General features: G+C 40.9%; 1 protein-coding gene across 4 annotated transcripts in view; it reads right to left on the bottom strand.

Annotated features, from left to right (window-relative positions):
• Positions 1-20,685, bottom strand: part of ZC2HC1A (zinc finger C2HC-type containing 1A) — a 57,585-nt gene that overhangs the window by 25,688 nt on the left and 11,212 nt on the right. Inside the window, exon 1 of one of the 4 annotated variants that reach the window (XM_054057824.1) lies at positions 8,927-9,095. The exons of the other annotated variants lie outside the window; for them this stretch is intronic. Coding sequence (XP_053913799.1) covers positions 8,927-8,942 — 16 coding nt within the window. The 5' untranslated portion in view covers positions 8,943-9,095. Of the gene's footprint in view, positions 1-8,926; positions 9,096-20,685 lie in introns of those variants that run through there. 4 annotated transcript variants of the gene reach the window in all.

Raw genomic sequence — 20,685 nt, forward strand, 5'->3', positions numbered from 1 at the left:
CTACTCTGCTGCTGGCAGGTATTCAATCTCATTTGCCATGAGCTCTTTCTACTGCCAACACCTCCTCCCCTCTAATACAAATCACTGACCCAAAACATGAAAGGAAGTAATTTTAAAAAATGAAAGTTCCTTAAGTTCTGCTGAAAACTGGGAGCCTACAGCCCTTTAGATTTGTACACTTAACATCCTCAGTGACCTTCAATTTCTTAATCATTCCCCCGTGACCTTCCTCATCCTTAAAGTAAAAACAAACCCTAAACAACCAAACACCACCAACCCAAACCCAAAATCCCCACCATAAACAAAACCAAACCACAAAACATTCTCTCTAGGAGTCCTTCCCTTACAGAAGGCTTAGCAATGACATCAACAGGAAATCTGACAATTTTAAAATAAAACATGGAAATAAAAACGTGAAATTTGGAAAAAAAAACCCTATTTCTGGGGTTTTTTGGTTGTTTTTTTTTTCTTGTTGTTTTGTTTTTAATGCATTCGTGAATTATATCTTAATGCAGTCAGTCAAGGACTGACTGAGTTTTTTTCCTCATGAACAGTTAACACAAATGATTCTTAAATAGAGATGTATTGGGGGAGGATGTTAAAAAAAGGGAAGACTGAAATAAAAAAAAAATAGAAGAAGGATTTGCTTGGCAAATGAGTCTGGGAATAGAGATTTGTAGTAAGATGGTGTCATAGCAATTTTCTTCAGTCTTCTTTAAGACTAGCAACAATGCAGGGATTATCCTCATTTTGGTTATATGGAAACCTAAGACCTAAGATTCAGAAGCTGCACTTCCTTTTCCTTTTACCATCTTTAATGCCACTAATTACCAGCAGTTTACACACTTGTATTAAACACGGATGCTTTTAACTTAGAAAAAGACAGACATAATTATTACTGTTATCTAATCTAAACACACTTAGGGAAAAGAGAAATATGTTCAAAGTGGTTATGTGAATACCAAATGAAGAAGTAGTATTTCAGTTGAAGTGATGCCAGAACTATGATATACAGCTTTATACCCTATTCTACTGTCTGCCTGAGACAAGGTCTCAAATAAAAACAAGAGTTCAACTTAGTAAGATGCTGGGTATCTGAATTAACAACTAAATTGGAAGTTTTATTAGTAGCACTACAATAATCTCAACACTTGAGTTCTAAACCACCCCTATCAGAACTCCTCCTTCTCTAGCTACTTCCAGAGTACACAACCACCTTCCAAATTTTTGTTTTCCTTCTGACACACAAGTTATTGCACACATTCCTTTTGGATATAGTCACAGTTTAGCTACCCATACTTTCTGTTCTTGAAGTTTAGCTGTAAAGTTTGGGTCAACACCAAAGTCTGACAGCATAGCTGTACAGTCAGGCTCTTCAGAAAGCACAGTGCTTTCAATACTCTTATAGATGAGTTTAGGTTCCTTTGAAACCTAGATTTCCAAGGAACAACTTGTTTTCCTTTATCTCCTCTCATGTTCAAATACAGCAAGTAATTTAGAGCACAAAGAGCAGCCTGCCAGTTCTCAGATTTATCTTTCTTAGTACAATGTGAAGACCCACCAATACGTACAAGTTTGATCTGACACAGTCACAGGCATAATACAAGCTTTTGCTGTCATGCTTACAAATTAAGCAGTTGTGTAAATAGAATCCACACCTAAAAGAAGCAGAAGTCTTCAGTACTGCTGAAGTTTTATCAGTTTTCTCTTTTGCAGAGCTTTGTATCCACACCTATGTGTCTGCACTTAGATATAAAGTACAAAACACTTCAAAGAAACAAGTCTGCAGTAGCAGACTGTTACTGTCTCAGTAACAGTATTTGGTCACACTGCAAAATCTGACTGACTGCCCAGCAAAACCTTTTCTTTATCTGCAGCAGTGATGACTTCGGCCAGACAACTGTGATAGTTAGAACCATTAAACTTGCAGAAATTCTCTAGTATTATTTCGAGCCTCAACACTAGGTACCTATTTGAAATCAGCAAGTCATCTGCAACTGTTGACAGTTACTACTTGAAGAATGCTTGCCAAATGCTTCTGCAACATTCTATTTATTGCTTTTAGCATAACTCGCCTCCCATCTCCAAACTCAAAGTATTTTCCACTTAAGAGTTCCATATACTCTAGGTATGAAAAAAAAAATTGCAGTACATTCCCCACATTAGTTGGAATCTGTATTGTCAAACCGTAACATCTAGTTCTTTGAAGACTGTCAGTCTCCAACATACGTCCACTAATCAGTACTGACTGGGTTATAGTTTTTAATGAACACGTTAACTAGCAACAGTCTGAAAAGACTACTGACAAATATCACCTAAAAATGATTCTGATGACATAGGGAAGGAATACTTCTTTGAATAGCCAAGTACAACTTAAAGCATCCATTTTTTAAAGAACAATTTTACAAAGCATTAAATAATGAAAATATTAATGTACAAAAGCAGAAAAAAATACTAATAAAGACTGAAAAAAAGAGGCTGGAAGTTTTGCAAGTTTTCTTTATTTTGCCAAAGCGAATTCCAAAATGCAAATGAAAGTTGAACAAATACACCATAATGCTTAACAACAGGCAGTACTTGCCATACTTTGCTAGTGTTTGCTGGATAACTGACAACATCCCTTCTCACCTATGCAACTCAGCAGTTTGCAGGAAGACTTAGAGAAAGGAAGAGGAAATCTTAGTAAGAAACTTCCTTTACTATTCAACCATCCACATACTTTGAATTTTTTATGCAATTAGGTTATTCACAACTGTATAACAAACAGCAAACATATCTGCTTTTATCTATACACCCCTCATTTTAGAGGAAAGCCTCATGAATTCTTTTCTGTTTCTGCAGTGACACTGCAGTCTAATCTTGTATAAATCTGTCACTTCTGCTTCCAAGAGCTAACAACAAGCAGTATAACTTCCATTCCTTTAAGCTGAAAAGCTTGAGTAAGACCTCCGAACATTTTTATATCAGCTCTTCAGCCTCACAATGCAAGTGCATTATATTTATCAAAATTACTGTTATTGAACTGAACATGAGTCTGATGACAGTGAGTTTGGTACTAATTTCTTGAAAATAACACATCAAGGGGAGTCCAAACTGCCTCAAACTGACAACTTGGAGGAGGATTCTGTGAAGTTTTTTTTTTTTTTTTGCGACTGAGAAATGAATTGCATGCAGTCAGGAACGGTTTTAATAGCAGCGCATGCATAACGCACATCGTAGTGTACTCTGCTTTCCTGTAACTGTCCATCTTGCCTTCCTTCCTCATATGAACCGTAACTTTTAGTATGAAAATATGCCAAAGTCACACTACACATCCATAAAAATAATCAGCTCTCCTGATTCCTCTCTAGGATCACATCTCATGAGATTCTTCCAAGGAGATCCCTAAACAAACCAAAGTCAGCACCCCTCAAGTCCAGGGTTGAGATCCTGCTCTTTGCCCAGTCCCCTCCTCTCAGAATCCTGAATTCAATCCCCTCGTGGTCACTGCAGGTAAAGTTGCCTCTCACCTTCACATCTCATGTTTGTAGGCATGAAGCCCAGCAGAAGTGCCTCCCCTTTTGAGCTCCTCAATCATCTGGGTCAGGAATCTGTCATCAATGCATACCAGAAGCTTCCTAGAGTGCTTGTATCTTGCCAATTTGTCCCTCCAGCAAGTATTGGGGTGGTTGAAGTCCCTCGTACAGACCAGGGCCTCTGAATATGAGGCTCCTTATAATTAACTGAAGGAGGCCTCATCTTCTTCCCAAGCAGGTGGTTTGTAGGAGACACAGCAGTTCCCATACTGTTCTGCCTGCTAACTGTGATCAATAAGTTCTCCAGTGGCTCCACAACAAAGCTCCATGCATTCCCACTGCTCTGCCACATAAAGGGAAATTTCCACCCTTGCTGTCCAGCTGGTTTTGCCTGAAGAGCCTGTATTCATTCACCACAGCACTGCAGTTCCATGAACTAATATACCACCTACACATGATCGCAACAAGACCAGAACCCTGCAACTACAGCAGACCTCCAATTCCCCCATTTGTTCCCATACTGAGTGTTGATGCACAAGCAATTCAGACAGGCACTCACTCTTAATGATCATCCAGAAAAATCTATGACAGCTTCCCCTGTTATGTGCATCAAACCACAAAAAAACCCAAAGGCAACTAAGCAGCACTATTTTATTGATTTGACTTGTCCATATATTATCTGGTCTTCTATTAGCAAGTTTTAAGATCAACTAAAACCAATAGAAAGCATGTGACCTAAAATCTATGTACATGCTACGCAATTCTGTTTAGGCATCATAATCTGACTATTCTCCTGTATTAAGCTACAAGCATTGTGATGACTGAAAGCAGGCAGTCAAGCAAAGATAGCCTTCTCAAGCCAGCCTTAAACCAAGACTGCTTTGCACCTGTGACCCCCAAGCAATTCCTGTATTTACATACTCTACCACCCAAATGTAATTGGACAGAGAAATCACAATCTAAGTTTGCCTGATTATCAGAATATAACTTGGCTAACAACAAAATCATGTGTTAAAAATAATTTTTATAATAAACTTCATTTATAAGATATTGATTCCTATAGTAGTCCCTACTTGGCATCTGCAAAGGAAAGCTCTGGGTTTGAGAGCTTGGGTCTTACGAGGAGCGGCTGAGGGAACTGTGTTTGTTTAGCCTTGAGAAGAGGAGGCTGAGGGGAGACCTCACTGCCCTCTATAATTACCTGAAAGGAGGTTGTAAAGAGGAAGGAGCTGGCCTCTTCTCCCAAGTGACAGGGGACAAGACAAGGGGGAATGGCCTCAAGCTCCGCCAGGGGAGGTTCAGGCTGGACATCAGAAAAAAATACTGCACAGAAAAGGTCACTGGGCGCTGGAACAGGCTGCCCAGGGAGGTGGTGGAGTCACCAACCCTGGAGGTATTTAAAAGACAGGAGGATGAGAATACTCCTGTCTTGGTTGTCATGGTTTAGTGGTTGATAGGAATGGTTGGACTCGATGATCCAGGAGGTCTTTTCCAACCTAGTGATTCTGTGAGACTGTAGGCTATTTCCTGAGCAAGTAGCCACTCATCCCTTTCCAACCACAACCAGTCTTCCCGGCTGCTAGAGCACAGGCTGAACAACACTGGGGCTGCCCATCACCTACCACAGAGAGCTGGACTTCTGCCTTCATACACAGCTGCCCATTTGCCCTTTACTCCTTAAGCAGCAGTAGTCCAGACTCGCTGCAATGGACTGAGAACAAGTGTGGAAAGTGGCATTTAGTCGGCTCAAGCAGCTGTTGCCGGCATCCTCCCAGAAAAAAACAACAGACTGGAGACAAGCCGATCAAGCACCACCACTGGACTGCTTCGGCTTAAATGATGTCAGGAATTTAGTGCTTGTATCCCCCTCCTCCACCTCCTTCAAGCGAAACAGAGAGCAACAAACATGTGACAGCTTTTTTCTTGCCATCCAGTAAGGAAAGCAACAATCATATGTTAACCCATCAAAAACGGTCCTGTGATTCAGCACATGGTTGACTACTCAGCAAATTATTTTTAAACTCACCTTAGAGATCACTACATTTTAAGGCACAGTCTATTGCTCTAAGTATTTTCATCATTAAATTAAATAGAAATTGAATAACAGCTAAACAGCGTGCAAAGTAATAAATGCTGAGCTAGATACTTTAAACTTCCAAAGTATACATGAAGTTTTTTACTTGTTATGGTGTGTGTGTGCTGATTCCTTTTACAAAGTTGAAAGTTATAAATTTTACTCAGAGTATCAGTCTAATAACATAACAATACTTGATATGCAAATAAAATAATAAAGCAACAGACTGCTTCTGTGAATACCTTTCCTTAGACTTTCCCAGCTTGGTTCTTCTTTTCGAAGCGTGTCATTAGCAACTCCAGTTCTAGAACCGCTGAACTTTGTCTCCAGTCCTGACATTTAAGTCACAGAAATCTACTTTGCCATTTCATTGAACATCTACATACAATACGCAAATGCTACTGCAACACTGGAAATATTATTTAGCTGTTGAAATGGTGCTAATGCAGTTCCAGAAGTCAACTAATACATATTCAAATCTCCATGTTATGGAAGGAATCATTATACACTGGGTAGAGTTATTCCTTACTAATAGCATGCTTAAATAAACAGAAATAATACAGAACTTCTATCTATAACACTGAGCTTCGGAAAAACAAAGCACTAACTTCTAAGGGCGTGAAGTGCAGGCCAAGCTTCCTGAGCTCGAGGAGGTCTTCCACAGTCATAAAACACACCATCAGACTGCTACTAAAGAAAGTCCTGACCTCTATCATGATCAGGTCCCATCGCACACGCAGCTGCCAGGACCTGCTGTACAAATCAGGTCTGCAAATTGATTTTGTTAGGCACCAACACAGAGGGAGCAGGCTGAGCCAGATTTCAGAAGCAGCCCATAATTCCATGTCAGATGGATATGACTGTGCAACTGTGCCTCTAAACATGAATTTAATCTAAAATGGCAACAAGCAATGTTCTTCTGCATTGTAAGTGGAACAATGACTGGGAAAAAAGCATAATACACATTAAATAATTTATTAATGTCATTGGTTTTGCCTACACTTTTCTTGTCTTGAGAAAACCTTTCTACAGAAACTTCATCTGAGCCTAACCTAATGTCCACCGAGAGACAGTTTAAACTGAAAAACTGTAAACAAAAGCAAAACCACTTGAAGCAAAAAAGGAATTATTACATATACAGAGAGAAAACCATAGCACAAAGCGACCCACAAAAATGCAAAATACTAAATTATTCATTTTAATAAACTTCAGGAGTCAACGATACTGAATAACAGCGTGGGATCTGAGTGTTCACAATGCAAGGACATCTGAAGTTTTAGAAATGGCTTATTACTTGTGCTATTCTCAAACTGATCTCAAGTGTTCAGAAGGCACATTTCACATCATGGAAAAATGCTTTAATAAGCTCTAGCTTTTGAATGTACTTTCAAGAAAAGGTTTACAAAGTAAACACGAGATTTCACCTATGATTTATAAATCAGCAAAGTCAGAACAGTTGGACAAATGCTATCGCAATAATGACATTTTTCAGGCTTCTGCTTCTATCTGTATATTCACTTTCTTCTCACTCTCTGTTATGAAGGTGGTAGAGCTTATACAGCACACTTTGTATTGCTGGTCTTGCAAAGTTGGCTCACAGCCAAATAAATTGATGGATGATGGAGCTGATGATGATATGCAGTCCTAACTGCAGTCCAATACATAGATGACTCAAAATTAAAACAAGATTTTCCCCATCTAAGCAGGTAAGATACAACCATCACAGGGTTGTCATGAGAGTTGGTAGTGCCTGATAAAAGATTATTTGATAAACACTGGGCACCAAATTTAAAAGCCATTTTCAGAAAAGCATAATGAGTAAATCAAATAAAAGAACTCCTCTAGGTACTCGAATGTCAAATCACGTCCAAATTTATTGCCTTGAAGAAGTCATTAGGCATGAGAACAGAACATGATGACTGCAAAGTCTACTAAAGATGGAATATTGTATTCAGTGAGAATTACTTCTGTTCCCCAGAAGTGCTAAAAGAGATAAAGAACAAAGACTAGTTTGTGCTCAGTCTTATTTAAGCACTTGGTTACCTCTGGTGAAACAGACTTAGCGACTGTTTTGTGATAGTTAGTCAGAATAAGCCCGTATTTTCTCTTAAGCAATACGGTTAAAGCAGTTTTCACAGTGCAGAAATGACAGGCCTAGCCAAATGCTCAGACAGCAAGCTACTAACTTCATAAATTACGCTACGATGGATACTCTGGAGGCCAATGATACCTTCACCACATCATCTGCCACAGCACAGAGTTGCCAATACTCTGTCAGCAGATATATAACTGCACTTCACGTTTTCACTGCACTGAATGCTTTCCTAGCATTCTAAGCGTTTCCTAACACCTACCTTAGCCATCTGTTTCCAGTAACAAGATACAAACCTCATGAGGTTCAACAAGGCCAAGTGTAAGGTCCTACAACTGGGTCGGGGCAATCCCCGTTTTCAGTACATGATGGGAGGTGATGTGATTGAGAGCAGCCCTGCAGAGAAGGACTTGGGGATGCTGGTTGACGAAAAGCTCGACATGAGCCAGCAATGTGTGCTCGCAGCCCAGAAGGCCAACTGTATCCTGGGCTGCATCAGGAGAAGTGTGGCCAGCAGGGCGAGGGAGGAGATTCTGCCCCTCTATTCCTCTCTTGTGAGACCTCATTGGGAGCACTGTGTCCAGTTCTGGAATCCTCAACATAAGAAGGATATCGAACTGCTGGAACAGGTCCAGAGGAGGGCTACAAAGATGATCGGAGGGCTGGAGCACCTCCCATATGAGGAAAGGCTGAGAGAGTTGGGGTTGTTCAGCCAGAGAAGAGAAGGCTCTGAGGTGATCTTATAGCAACCTTCCAGTACCTGAAGGGGCTACAGAAAAGCTGGGGATTGTTTACAGAGGCTTGTAGTGATAGGACTAGAGGCAATGGGTATAAACTGGAGAGGGGCAGATTTAGGCTGGACATAAGGAGGAATTTCTTCGCGGTGTGGGTGGTGAGACACTGGCACAGGTTGCCCAGGGAAGCTGTGGCTGCCCCATCCCTGGAGGTGTTCAAGGCCAGGTTGGGTGGGGCCTTGGGCAGCCTGATCTGTTCCTGCCCATGGCAGGGGGATTGGAACTATGATCCCAAGGTCCCTCCCAACCCGAACCGTTCCACGACTCCGTGCCCGGCACAGACGCCGCCTGCCCACACCCGCACCCCTCCCGGGCAGCCGGATCGCGGTCCCCGCGCCGCCTCAGCCTCCGGACGGACAAAGCGGCTCCGCCCCGACCAACGGCCGCGGCGCCGAGAGAGCGAGGAGGGCCCGCAGGCCGCCCCTCAAGGTCTCGCGCCGCCGCCCCTCACCTTCCAGCCCCTCCATGGCGCCCGACGCCGGCTGCAGCCCCGAACGCCGCTGCTGGGGCAACGCCGGCACCGCCCGGATCGCCAACAACAGCCGCTCCCATTGGCCGCGCGGCGCCTCGCGGACACCGCCCCACTCGCCGAGCTTCGGCTGCCCGGCGCTCCTCCTGCCGCTGCCTGCCGCTCCGCGAGATCCCGCTCCCTCTTCCTCCCTCCCTTCCTCGCTCTCCCTCCCTCCCTTCCTCGCTCTCCCTCCCTCCCTCCCTCCCTATCTCCTTCCCTCTCCCTATCTCTCCCTTTCTTCCTCTCCTTCGTCCCTCTCTGTCCCTCTCTTTCTTTCCCCCTCATCCTCCTTTTCATCCTCTCTCCCTTTCTCCATCTCTCTCCCTTTCTTCATCTTTCTCCCTCTCTCTCTCACACTCCCTCTCTCTAACTTACTTTGCCCCCCCTTTCATCTCTCCACCTCTTCCCCTTTCTCTCCCTCCTTGTCTCCTTCCCTCTCCCTCTCCCTCTCCCTCCGTGCCAGTGCCTGCCCCTGCGGACCCACTGCTCCCAGAGCTCCCTCCCTCCCGACTCTCCCTCAGATCTCCCCCATATCCTGGCAGCTGCCCCTTTGCGGGTTGCCCTGAGCCCCCCCGTCTGCCCCACCGTGCCCAGTTGGTGCCACCGGCTCAGTTGGGCTTCCCAAGGGAGCAGGGCATGAGTGTGGCCCACGGGTTATTATCCTCTGTTGATTTTCCTAGTAGGTAGTAATGAAATCCAAACAAAATCTGAGGACAATTAAAAGGGACTCCAAGGCCTTGGGATGTATTGTGATCATTGTGATGGGATCAGGGGCACAGGTAGTGTTCTTTTCTGTCATTCCAGCTACAGGGAATGATGAAGGAAGGAGTAGAAAGAGAGGAAATAAATACCTGGCTCTGAACCTGGTGTGGTGAATGGAGCTAAATCCAGGAGGAGGCCAGTCATAAAGTGGTGTCCCCAGGGCTCAGTGCTGGATGCAGTTCTGTTCAATGTCTTTACAGTGACCTGGATGAGAGCATCGAGTGAACCCTTAGGAAGTTTGTGGATGTCACTGAGCTGGGAGGAAGTGTCAATCTGCTGGAGGTTAGGGAGGCTCTGCAAAGGAATCGGAACACACTGGACTGATAGGCTGAAACCAATGAGATGAGGTTTAACAAGGCCAAATGCCGGGTCCTGCACTTGGGTTGCAACAACCTTGTGCAGCGCTACAGACTTGGGGAAGTCTGACTGGAAAGTTGCCTGGAGGAGAAGGACTTGGGACTGTTGATTGACAGCGACTGAACATGAGCCAGCAGTGTGCCCAGGTGGCCAAGAAGGCCAATGGCATCTTGGCTTGTATCAGAAACAGCGTGGCCAGCAGGACCAGGGAAGTGTTTCTGCCCCTGTACTCAGCAGGTGAGTGAGTGGTGAGGCTGCACTTCAAATCCTGTGTTCGGTTTTGGGCCACTCACTACAAGAAAGACATAGAGGTTCTGGAGCATGTCCAGAGAATAGCAACAAAGCTGGCAAAGGGGCTGAAGAACAAGTCTTATGAGGAGCGGCTGAGGGAACTGGGGTTGTATAGCCTGGAGGAGACTAAGGGGAGACCATATCACTGTCTACAATCACCAGAAAGCAGGTTGTAGAGAGACAGGCGTCGATATCTTGGCCCAAGTGATAGGAGATAGGATGAGAGGGAATGGCCTCAAGCTGCACCAGGGGAGATTCAGATTGGATAGTAGGAAAAACTTAATGGAAAAGGTTATCAAGCACTGGAACAGGCTGCCCAGGGAGGTGATTGAGTTAGCATCCTTGGAGGTATTTATAAGGTGGGTAGATGAAGTGCTTGGGGATATGATTTAGTAGTTAACAGGTACGGTTGGACGTGATCTCAAAGGTCTTTTCCAACCTAGGTTTTCTATGATTCTATGGTCTTCCTGCAAAACCCAGCCTTGGCCTGCTCTGGAATAGAATTGTAGAATGGTTTGGGTTGGAAGGGACCTAAAAATTACCACCCAGTTCCAACTCCCCTGCCTTGGCCAAGAACACCCACTACATCAGGTTGTTCATAGCCTCATCCATCCTGCCCTTGAACACCTCCGTAGATGGGGTATCTATGACTCCTGTGGGCAACCTGTTCCAGTGCCTCACCACCCACAGAGTCTAAAATTTCACCCTAAAATCTAATCTAAAAATTCCCTCTTTCAGCTTAAAACTGTTACCCCTTGTCGTATCACTGCACTTCCTGATAAAGAGCCCCTTCCCTTGATACATAATGAAATTCTTCTGTTCCTTTTTCAAGAGCACTCCACATTTTTAGCAACAAAAGTGTTTCATGATTTTTTTCCTTCAGGGCATTATTTTATAATTAATTCTTAAGATCTTTTATTTCTTACTTGTGGCAATATGCCATGAGCAACTAATAAAGTTTTCCTATATAAACTACCGTAAATCTCATAGAAATTAGTACCATCTTTGCAGGCACATACAAATAATTTGGTTCTTATTTTGGAGAGTTGGTTGACACAGACTTGCTTGTCCATAGAATCACAGTTCCTGTCCCAATCACAGTGCACCTGGGAATGCAACTCAAAGAAATAAAGACAAACACATAAAACCTAAAATAAATTGGGAGGTATGATCATGTTGTCTTCTCTGCATCCCCTTAGCATGGGACAAATAGATCCAGATGCTGCGTGCCAAACAGCCGGCATGTAAGCCATGATTAATATGTGATTAAAATCATCCTTTGTGACCAAAAGGTTGAATATATATGGTAATTCTAGCTGCAATTTTTCTAGGTAGTTTAGAACCATACTGAAAATACATTTCAGATTTACCTCTGATCTATAGAGCTTATGCTTACAAAATTAGAGGCCATGCCAGGAAGAACTAGATAGCCACCATGTTGCAGAGTCCTAAACTTTGCAGATTATCCATTAAATTTTTAACATAAACCTAGAATAACTAGAATGATCCTGCAGCTGGCTCCTCTGAACTGTCCTCAGAAACTATGCTTTCCATTTCTATAGTTATTGTGGTGCCTTTTATTTGCACCTATTCCATGTTAGTTGATATTTCATACATGATCAGAATCTTAAACTGTCCCTGAGAGGTGATCTTCCTGCATCATTTAGAGTTCTTTGCCTACGCTGGGAATATTTCTATTAATGCATCTTAGGTTACATTCGCTATGTTATGCTAAGCTTGTAGGCACCAGGATATATTTAGCTTCTTTTCCATATCAGTTGTTTTGCAGAGGCCGCAATGATGATAGGAATTTTTGCCTCTAAAGAGTAATAAAGTCTGAACACTTTCTGTTCAGAGTCTCCACTATCTCTGTGAAGGACCAAGAAAATATGGCCCTAAATGCAAAAGTTGCATCTTCCTTGCATGCTCTTGTTTTAAAGAATTGAAGTATAATACAAACACTAACATGACTACCCATGACCAAATTCCAGAAGGAATTCCAAAGAAGAGAGGTTAGAGGTGGTCTGTGATAAGTCCAGACATTACCAGTATAGAAACACTGCCTAAGACTCAGGCAGTTTCCAAATGACTCAGGTCTCTTTCTGCTGGCCAGTAAAGAGGTGATGTTTCAGTTTTGGTTGGTAAAAAAGAGGAGTATTCCCACATGGGTGAGTGATGAGTTACAAGTTTGTGATAAATTACAAAGACCCATTTTCCCTATGGTTTGTGGGCATACATAGAAGTTATGGCTTAGGTAAGGAGGGCTCCCAGATAAGGAGGGCTGCTGCAGGAAATGGGCTAAAAGTCTTATAAACAGTTTAGACAGGCCAGTTGGAGCTGTGGAATAAATGTAGCTAAGTGTTTATATAAATACAGAAAATTCCCTACACTGAAGTGCTCCAAATCTTTAGTTACTTTAGAAAGTGACTCTGGGATCCAGAGTTTGACTCCATTGCCCTGGATCTTTGCAAAGCTGTACAAATCCTTAGCTTTGGGCAAAGTGTCATAAACGGACTAAGTCCTGTGAAATCATCAGAATTTCATTAACATTTTTAATGTTCTTCTTCACCATATGAATCCCTATCACAATGACTAAAATCTTTATAGAAAATCAAAACTTCTTCACTATCTTTCGTGTTAATAATGAACATTGGATAAAGAAGTATTTCCCAAAGTGGCATTTTAATTAACAGACTTCACACTATAACTAGCTTCTGGGAATTCAGATATGTGTGCACAGGGGGACTTGAGAATTTAAATATTCCTAATAAGCTTTTTCTTAAAATTAATATTGAGTAATACAGACAAGAATTCTTATTCTCCTTCTAAGATAATTCCTCAATCGAATTACTACAAGAGTGTCTTTTGTTCTTTTGTGTGTTATAGTCTCAATTTATAATCAGGATTGGAGTATTGTGCTTTTGCTATTAATATTTTTAGCAACCTCATTTTTTTCAGTAGACTTTTATAGCTTTGTTTGCTGTGGGACTCCCAGATTAGACAGAACAAGATCAGAGGCCACATGAAAATTGGTGGAGCAGTGCTGGAGTGAACAGTTTTTGCTCTCCCCAAACAGGAATTGCTCAATTTATAAGCCTGAGTCTAAACTGGAAGCATCAGAGCAAATAAGATATAATAACGCCCAAAACACAAATAAAAGAATAGTTTGAATTCCAGGATGCCATGCTGTTAGGTATAGTTTCGCAAGCCAAGTAGCCAGTATTAGGAGGAGGCCAGGGACTGTGACTTAATCTGAGACTGTAATTCTTCACTTAGATAGCAAAAAACGAAAGAGAGACTATTTTTTTTCCATCAGACACTCTACTGCTAGAGTAATGCCACACCTTCATCGTCAGTAAACCATGATTGTCACCAAAACCAGTTGTCCTTCTCCAATGATGTTGCATCTTGTAATTGCATAGACTCATTTTGGGATGCAGAGTGAGACAACTTTATTCTCAACCCGTCTCTTTTTATAATTTTCTTGGTACAAATGATGTAGTAACTAAAAAACTTATGTCCAATCACAGTTGTTAGCATACACCTATAAACTAATCAACTAACAGATCATGCGCTGATTATATGCCTATTTACTATTAACTTAAACATAGTGTATCAGTACTTTCCCACTCCTGTCAGCAGGCAAGGCAAATTTCACAATACGCAATAACTTTCTCATTCTAACTGCTAGAAGTTACATATTTAAAACACTTATCTAAGCAATGTAACAATGCTCTATGCACTTCGTTGTGTCTACAGAATTCTTGCCTCCTCATCCCACGGTTTTGTTCCATCAAGCATAACAGTGTCCTTCTCCCAAGGCCACTCTCGCTCCATCGAAATATTCGAGCTTGCTCTGGAAATCCCCACACAATGACTGTGATTTCTCAGCTATATACACTGACCTTCTGCTCCTTGTGCTGCCCCAGACATTAATGTGCTCAGGTGGTTCGGAGACTTATCCAGCTCCAAAATCCCCCTATTCTATCTATGTAACGTGCTGGCTACATGAAAAGCTGTGCTGGGACAGGGCAGGGTGTCTGTATCAAAATCAGAATGGGTAGCCAGTCTTTAGACAAGATAGAACTGGCATTTCCATTGGTAGGCTGTGTTGGTTGAAACAGCAGATGAAATCAAGAGTCACTTCAGCTCAGCCTGTTGAATGCAATGACAAATTGTGCAGGTTTTTCTCGAGCAAAAAGCCTGATTTGCAAAAAGGCTGAAAGTTTCTAATCTCCCACCTCTGATGCTAAATTTCCTTCCTGATTTGTAATATTCTTGTTTGATTGATTGTTTTAAAAAAATATTCCATGCCCATTCAAATGCCTCTTCTTCTAATCCAGAAACACAAAAACCTCAGCACTTAAGATACAGCCTTGTGTGTAGAATTGGGTTGTGCTGCCTCTAAGGTGCTATATGAAATCTTAACAAGTCCATTATACAAGTCTCACAGGAGTAATTTTTTTAGTATTTAAATGAACTGAAATCCTTTCATGGTTTTGTAGCAGCCACTTCAAATTTAGAAGGGACAAAATAAGGAAAGCAGGCATTCCTGTTTGTTGCTTTTCAGTCTGGCTGAAATATGAGCTGTTGCATGTTACCTTTTCTTCTTCCTTGTGTTTTCAAGAAATCCTGAGATTTTGCTCCTCTGCATAAGTGAATATTTAAAGAATGGACCAAAATAGCTTTCTTCTACAAACTAATGTATATTTGCAGTATCGATAAAGTCAGTACTGAGAAGTTGAAGTTTCAGGGTCAAAGGAACAGGAGGATTGTTAAGTTCTTTGCTTACATATTCACAGAATCACATATTTGCTCACATTTTCTCTTTTAAATCAGGGTTACTTTTGTAATACCACTTCACTGCCTCCACTGCACTTTTCCATCTGATGGAGATGTATTTACTTTGCAAGATCCGAGGCTCAAAAATTCAGTAATTCTAAATTTATGCATTAAGAATTAAATTTTGGTCTTTTATGACTCTGCATTTTTATGATGAACTTTCAAATTACAATTGTTGTCGTTTAACCCCAGCCGGCAACTAAGCACCACACCGCCCCTCACTCACTACCCCATGGTGGGATGGAGTAGAGAATTTCAAGCACAAAATGAGAAACTTTGTGGGCTGAGGTAAAGACAGCTAAATAGGCAAAACAAAAGCCACACACACAAAGCAAAATAAGGGATTCATTCACTGCTTCGCATCAGCAGGCAGGTTGTTCAGGGAAGCAGGTGTAACGGTTCCTTGGGAAGACAAATGCCATAACTCAAAATGTCCCCTTCCTTCTCCCCCCAGCTTTATAGACTAAGCATGACATCATATGGAATATCCCTTTGGTCAGTTGGGGTCAGCTGTCCTGGCTGTGTCTTCACCCAGATTTTTGTACATCTCCAGCCTACTTGCTGGTGGGGTAGTGTGAGAATCAGAAAATGCCTTGGCTCTGTGTAAGCACCGCTGAGCAATAACTAAAACATCCCTGTGTTATCAGTGCTGTTTTCAGCATAAATCCAAAACTTATCCCAATACCCACTACTATGAAGACAGTTAAGTCTACCAGCCAAACTCAGCACAACAAAACACACAGTTTTTCTATATAACCCGCTTCCAAGTCCTGATTAGAGACATGGTTAGAGTTTCACTGCATGTAGTATTTCTGTTATTTTTTTTTTCCCCCACATATTGGCATTTGCTACCTATATAACAGCCTTCAAATGTTGTGTTAATTTTCAGAGTTCTGCTAGCAGGTTAGTTCTTAAAAAATGAGTGGGAAAATCAGAGTAAAGAATATGTAAATCAAACAGACTGGCTTTTAGTAAATGCCTTGCACTGTTTGTGTTTCATTTTCAACACACGCCTGCTCTTCAGCTTGTTGATACAGGACAGGCTCTTGTTTTCTAAGGCATAGGACAAACCAGAGCTGTGAGATTACTGAAAAACAAAGCAATGCTACAAAGCTGATTTTGCAAAGCCATTTTATATGAGAGAGTTCCACAAAGCAGTTTATGTGTTTCTCTTCCGTAAGGGCTTGCTTAGAAGATGGACTTTGCTAGGGAGGCATTTAAAAATTGGTTGCATCTGTTTACTGTACAAACAAACTAACACACCGCTGATGAAATATCCTACGCTTCTGGAATTTTCCAAATGCCTTGTATGGCAATTAAAATTACGTGTATGTACCATCATCCAGTGTAGGGGGTAAGGTGGTTTCACCCTTTTAGGAGATTTTTTTCTTAAATGAGAAATTGAAATGCTATTACAATTTAATCTGTATTTATATTGTAATTTTATAGAGTTTTTCTTCAGTAGGCAGAGGAATAGGTCATATTAAATCATAGTAACAGCAGAATTTATTGAATTAACATAGATTTTGTTTCAGAATGATATATTCTAATATATTGGTTTCCTTGTTTATTTACCACTTAAAATACTCATCTTCTTGCCATTTTCTGTCCCTGAATGTGATCTTGTGAGCATTCTATTCTTAGACAAAACCCTAGACAGATTATGCAGTGCATATCATCTCTTATCACCTTGCGAGCTATGACTAAATTTGCACATTTGCAGTTCTTCTCTTTGGGAATATGTAGTTATGGACATGATGGTAAAAATCCTTCATAACACAAAGCATTTTTACATAGTAGTTTGGCAAAGAGGGAAAACACTAAGTTTCATCTAGCTTTAGATGAATGTTTAGTTTCATCTAATCCAAGTGTAAATAAATTGGATGTGTTTCCTTAAATTAAACAAAAAGAACCCAATCAATGAATCCTCTAGGCCTGTTCTAATTGTAGCTGATCTCCCAGTGTTTGTTTCTTAGTATTTTTCTTTCCAAAGTCACAACCCAGAGGGTCTGTGTCTTTGCCCTTTCTCCATCTATCTCCTCTTACCAGTAGCATTTCGAGCATGGACATGGTGAGAATTCCCTCTTTCTCATAATGAATTGTGAGGTTGTGTTTGGTTTTTTTTCTCAAATGCCAAATATTTGCATGTCCTATGTTGTTTTCCGGTTTTAAGAAGGACCAGTGATTATGTCTCTTTATGACTCGGGGTGAAAATCAGCTCTCCAACCTCCTAACAACCAACTCAACAGGGTATTGTAATAAATGGCTTTTTATGTATAGATCATCATACTGAAAATTGTCAACAAACTGAAAGTTATTGTGGTAAATGTGGTGGCTCTCTGTCTGGACTATTCTGAGATGGCTTTCTCTGTACAAATTAGCTTTGCTGTGTAGTCAGATAGTTGGATAAAAGATTCATTTCACAATATGATACAATTCCAGTGGTACTTCCAGATTGATGTGAATAATTATGGAAAAGTTTTGACACAGACTAGATTGTTGTCTAGACCACGTTTTTCATAGTAACCAACAGTTACGTATGAGTGTCTTTAATAATTATTGTGAGTTATATGGTAAAGAATGAATAAAACAATGCTTTTTTTTTTTTATTTTGGATTTACCATCTGGTGCATCATTTTCTTTTCCACATCCTTATAAAAAGCCACCAAATATACAAGACTTTAACAAGAAACACAGAAATATTAGTCAATGCTTTCACTTTGAGGAATCAGCCCATCATCCTGATGGCATCATACTGAACTAATTCAACAACTGGGCTGTGGCATGCTTCCGTTTCTAATCACAGAAATCAGAAATAGAGGGAACACATGATAGCTCAGAATAATTTTCACAGTGCCTTATGAAATACTTGGTGTTATTTTATCAAATTGTAGAATTTAGAAGTGCAGAGCTTAATGTTTCGATCTCTTCTTTGGTTAACTGTGAATTTTCATATTGATTTAAAATATTTGCATACATTGGTCTCAAACCTGAAATTAGGTGAAGGTTTCTGTTTTTATCCAATAGTATAACACACTTTGAACTCAGAGCCTGAATTAAGCTGGTCTTTTCTCTGAGATACTCAGTCTGAAAAAAACCTGTTTGGATATAGAATCTATTACTTACGAAAATAATGGCCAGCAAGCAAGGAAAACTTTTGATCTCAAACTTTTTGCTGCTGGCAAAAAGCAGACATGAAAAAGACATGAAAACCAGAAATGAAACCACATAAAAGTTCCCAAGCAGAATGAAGAGTTGAAATTGTATCCCCTGAATCTTCATCTTCCTTTTGCATGAAGAAAGATAAATACTTGCAAAATAAAAATTTAAATGTGTGAGTTTGGCTTTCATTTAATTCTGGGTACCAAAGGAGATTTTAGGAAAACAATATTCCGCACTGATTACAGCACTCTCTATGACTGCAGCATGATGGATTTTTTTTGTTTTTCTTATACCACTTTCATATTATTCTTGAGGAGTTTGTTGATTTTAAGTGCATTCAATTTTATTTTCTCAACGGATAATATATAAAATAAGGTTAAGATAAAATGGGTGAGGAGAAGTTCCTCAAATAAATATTTTTTATTTTGTATGTATGGACATCCACATCTCTTATGTGCCTCTTCTTAGTCTTAAATTCATGATCATATTTAAATGCTCTGTTCAGTAGATATTTATGTCCAATTGGGAAGGCCATTTAGATCTTAAATGTATCAGGTGATGCAAGTCTTGTCAATAAAAATGCAAAGGAGTTATTGGGTGGTCAAATGTAGGCAGTAATGAGAGAGAAAGCGAGTGTTTTGCTGGCAGGCATTGCTGTTTCCCCCCTTCCTTATTAATTCCTTTCTTTGATTTTTCTTCAAGTACTTTTGGAGAACTGATTCATTGAAAGGCCTAGTTAAAACTGAAAAGGAGAAGGAAAGGAAGCAAGGAAAACAAACGGAGCTTTAAGCCCACATTTCCATTATTTAATATGATTTTTGTCTGCATCTAACTCACACTAAGCCAACACAAATCTTTCATGGTTCTAGGATACCAATTTGTTACAACTCCTGAAAAATTTAGAGTATATTCGCAGTATACTTGCAAATGTGATTTCTTTTTCCTGCAGCTCTGTCTGCCCCCCTCTGGTTCTAGGGACCACGTAATTAATTTTCCACCAGTATTAAATTCTTGGCTTTTGTGGACGTAAATTAATTAGCAATAGAAAAGAAATATATTGCTTAGCAAATCCTTGCAACTGACAGTTCAGGTAGAAACCCCACTGAATTCTGTCACTCCTTTGAATATCTTTAATACAGTCTCGTATACTTTTTTCTTGGATTGACTTTCTCGGGATCCTTTAGATTGTGCTATTTCCTATACCTTTTGCCCAAATTCCAAGCTTTTCTTTCCAAAGCTTTGCTCACAGGAATTTTGCCTGCCACCTCAGTTTCTGTTCCTGGTTATTGCTTCCTTCTGATTATGATGCCCCTCACTGATTTCTATATTGTAAGCAGAATGAAATGAGGCCAGGTCCTCATTTGCATCTCTGATCTGGCTTGGATGACTATATTATCCCTTGTATACACTTTATACACCATAAACAAAATTTGGGATAGCAGAGTCAGTAGAGACTTTACTAGTTGTACCTACTTTTCCCCATAGACTATCTTAAGATAAAGTTGCATACAAACGTGATTTGACCTTGTAAAAGAAGACTCTTGGGCACCTTGAAGTACTTGAAGTTCTTGTATCCATCCACTGTCGCACATAAAATCAACATAAGCAATTGGAATAGGTGGAGTCTGTTCAGCCAGGCTTTCGGAGCTGGGACTATTTGCATTTCAAATAAATACGTTACTAAATGGGCTTTAGAGGGTATGCAGTACATGCAGACAAAGGCAGAACTTTTCTTATGGAATTGTGGCTGAGATACTGTAAACCAAGCCCCATTTGTGTCTTACAAGCCAGCACTCTGCATACCCGCCTTTAGACCTTACTTTAAACATAGTCGTACCCTCCCCGCTGACCAGTCCTACAACATCAAGTTACCCCAAAGTTTGGTGCATTTGCCCTTGCAGCAAAGAAGGCGAATGGTGTCCCATACTGCGTTAAACAAAGCTTTGTCAGCAGGTCAGGAGGTGATCCTTCTGCTCTACTCAGCACTGGTGAGGCCACTCCTGAACTGCTGGGTCCGGTTCTGGATTCCCCAGTACAAGACAGACATGGACATACTGGTCTGTCTGGTGAAGGGCCACGAAGATGGTTAAGAGACTGGAGTATGTCTCCTGTTAAGAAAAGCTGAGAGAGCCAGAACTGTTCAGCCTGGAGAGGAGAAGGCTCAGGAGGATCTTATCAATGCCTATAAATACCCGAAGGGAGGGTAGAAAGGCGATGGAGCCAGGCTTTTTTTTAGTGTTGCCCAGTGACAGGACAAGGGGCAATGGACACAAACTGAAACACAG

The sequence above is a fragment of the Cuculus canorus genome, chromosome 2 (genome assembly GCF_017976375.1).
Source record: "Cuculus canorus isolate bCucCan1 chromosome 2, bCucCan1.pri, whole genome shotgun sequence".
In the NCBI taxonomy this organism is placed as follows: domain Eukaryota; kingdom Metazoa; phylum Chordata; class Aves; order Cuculiformes; family Cuculidae; genus Cuculus; species Cuculus canorus.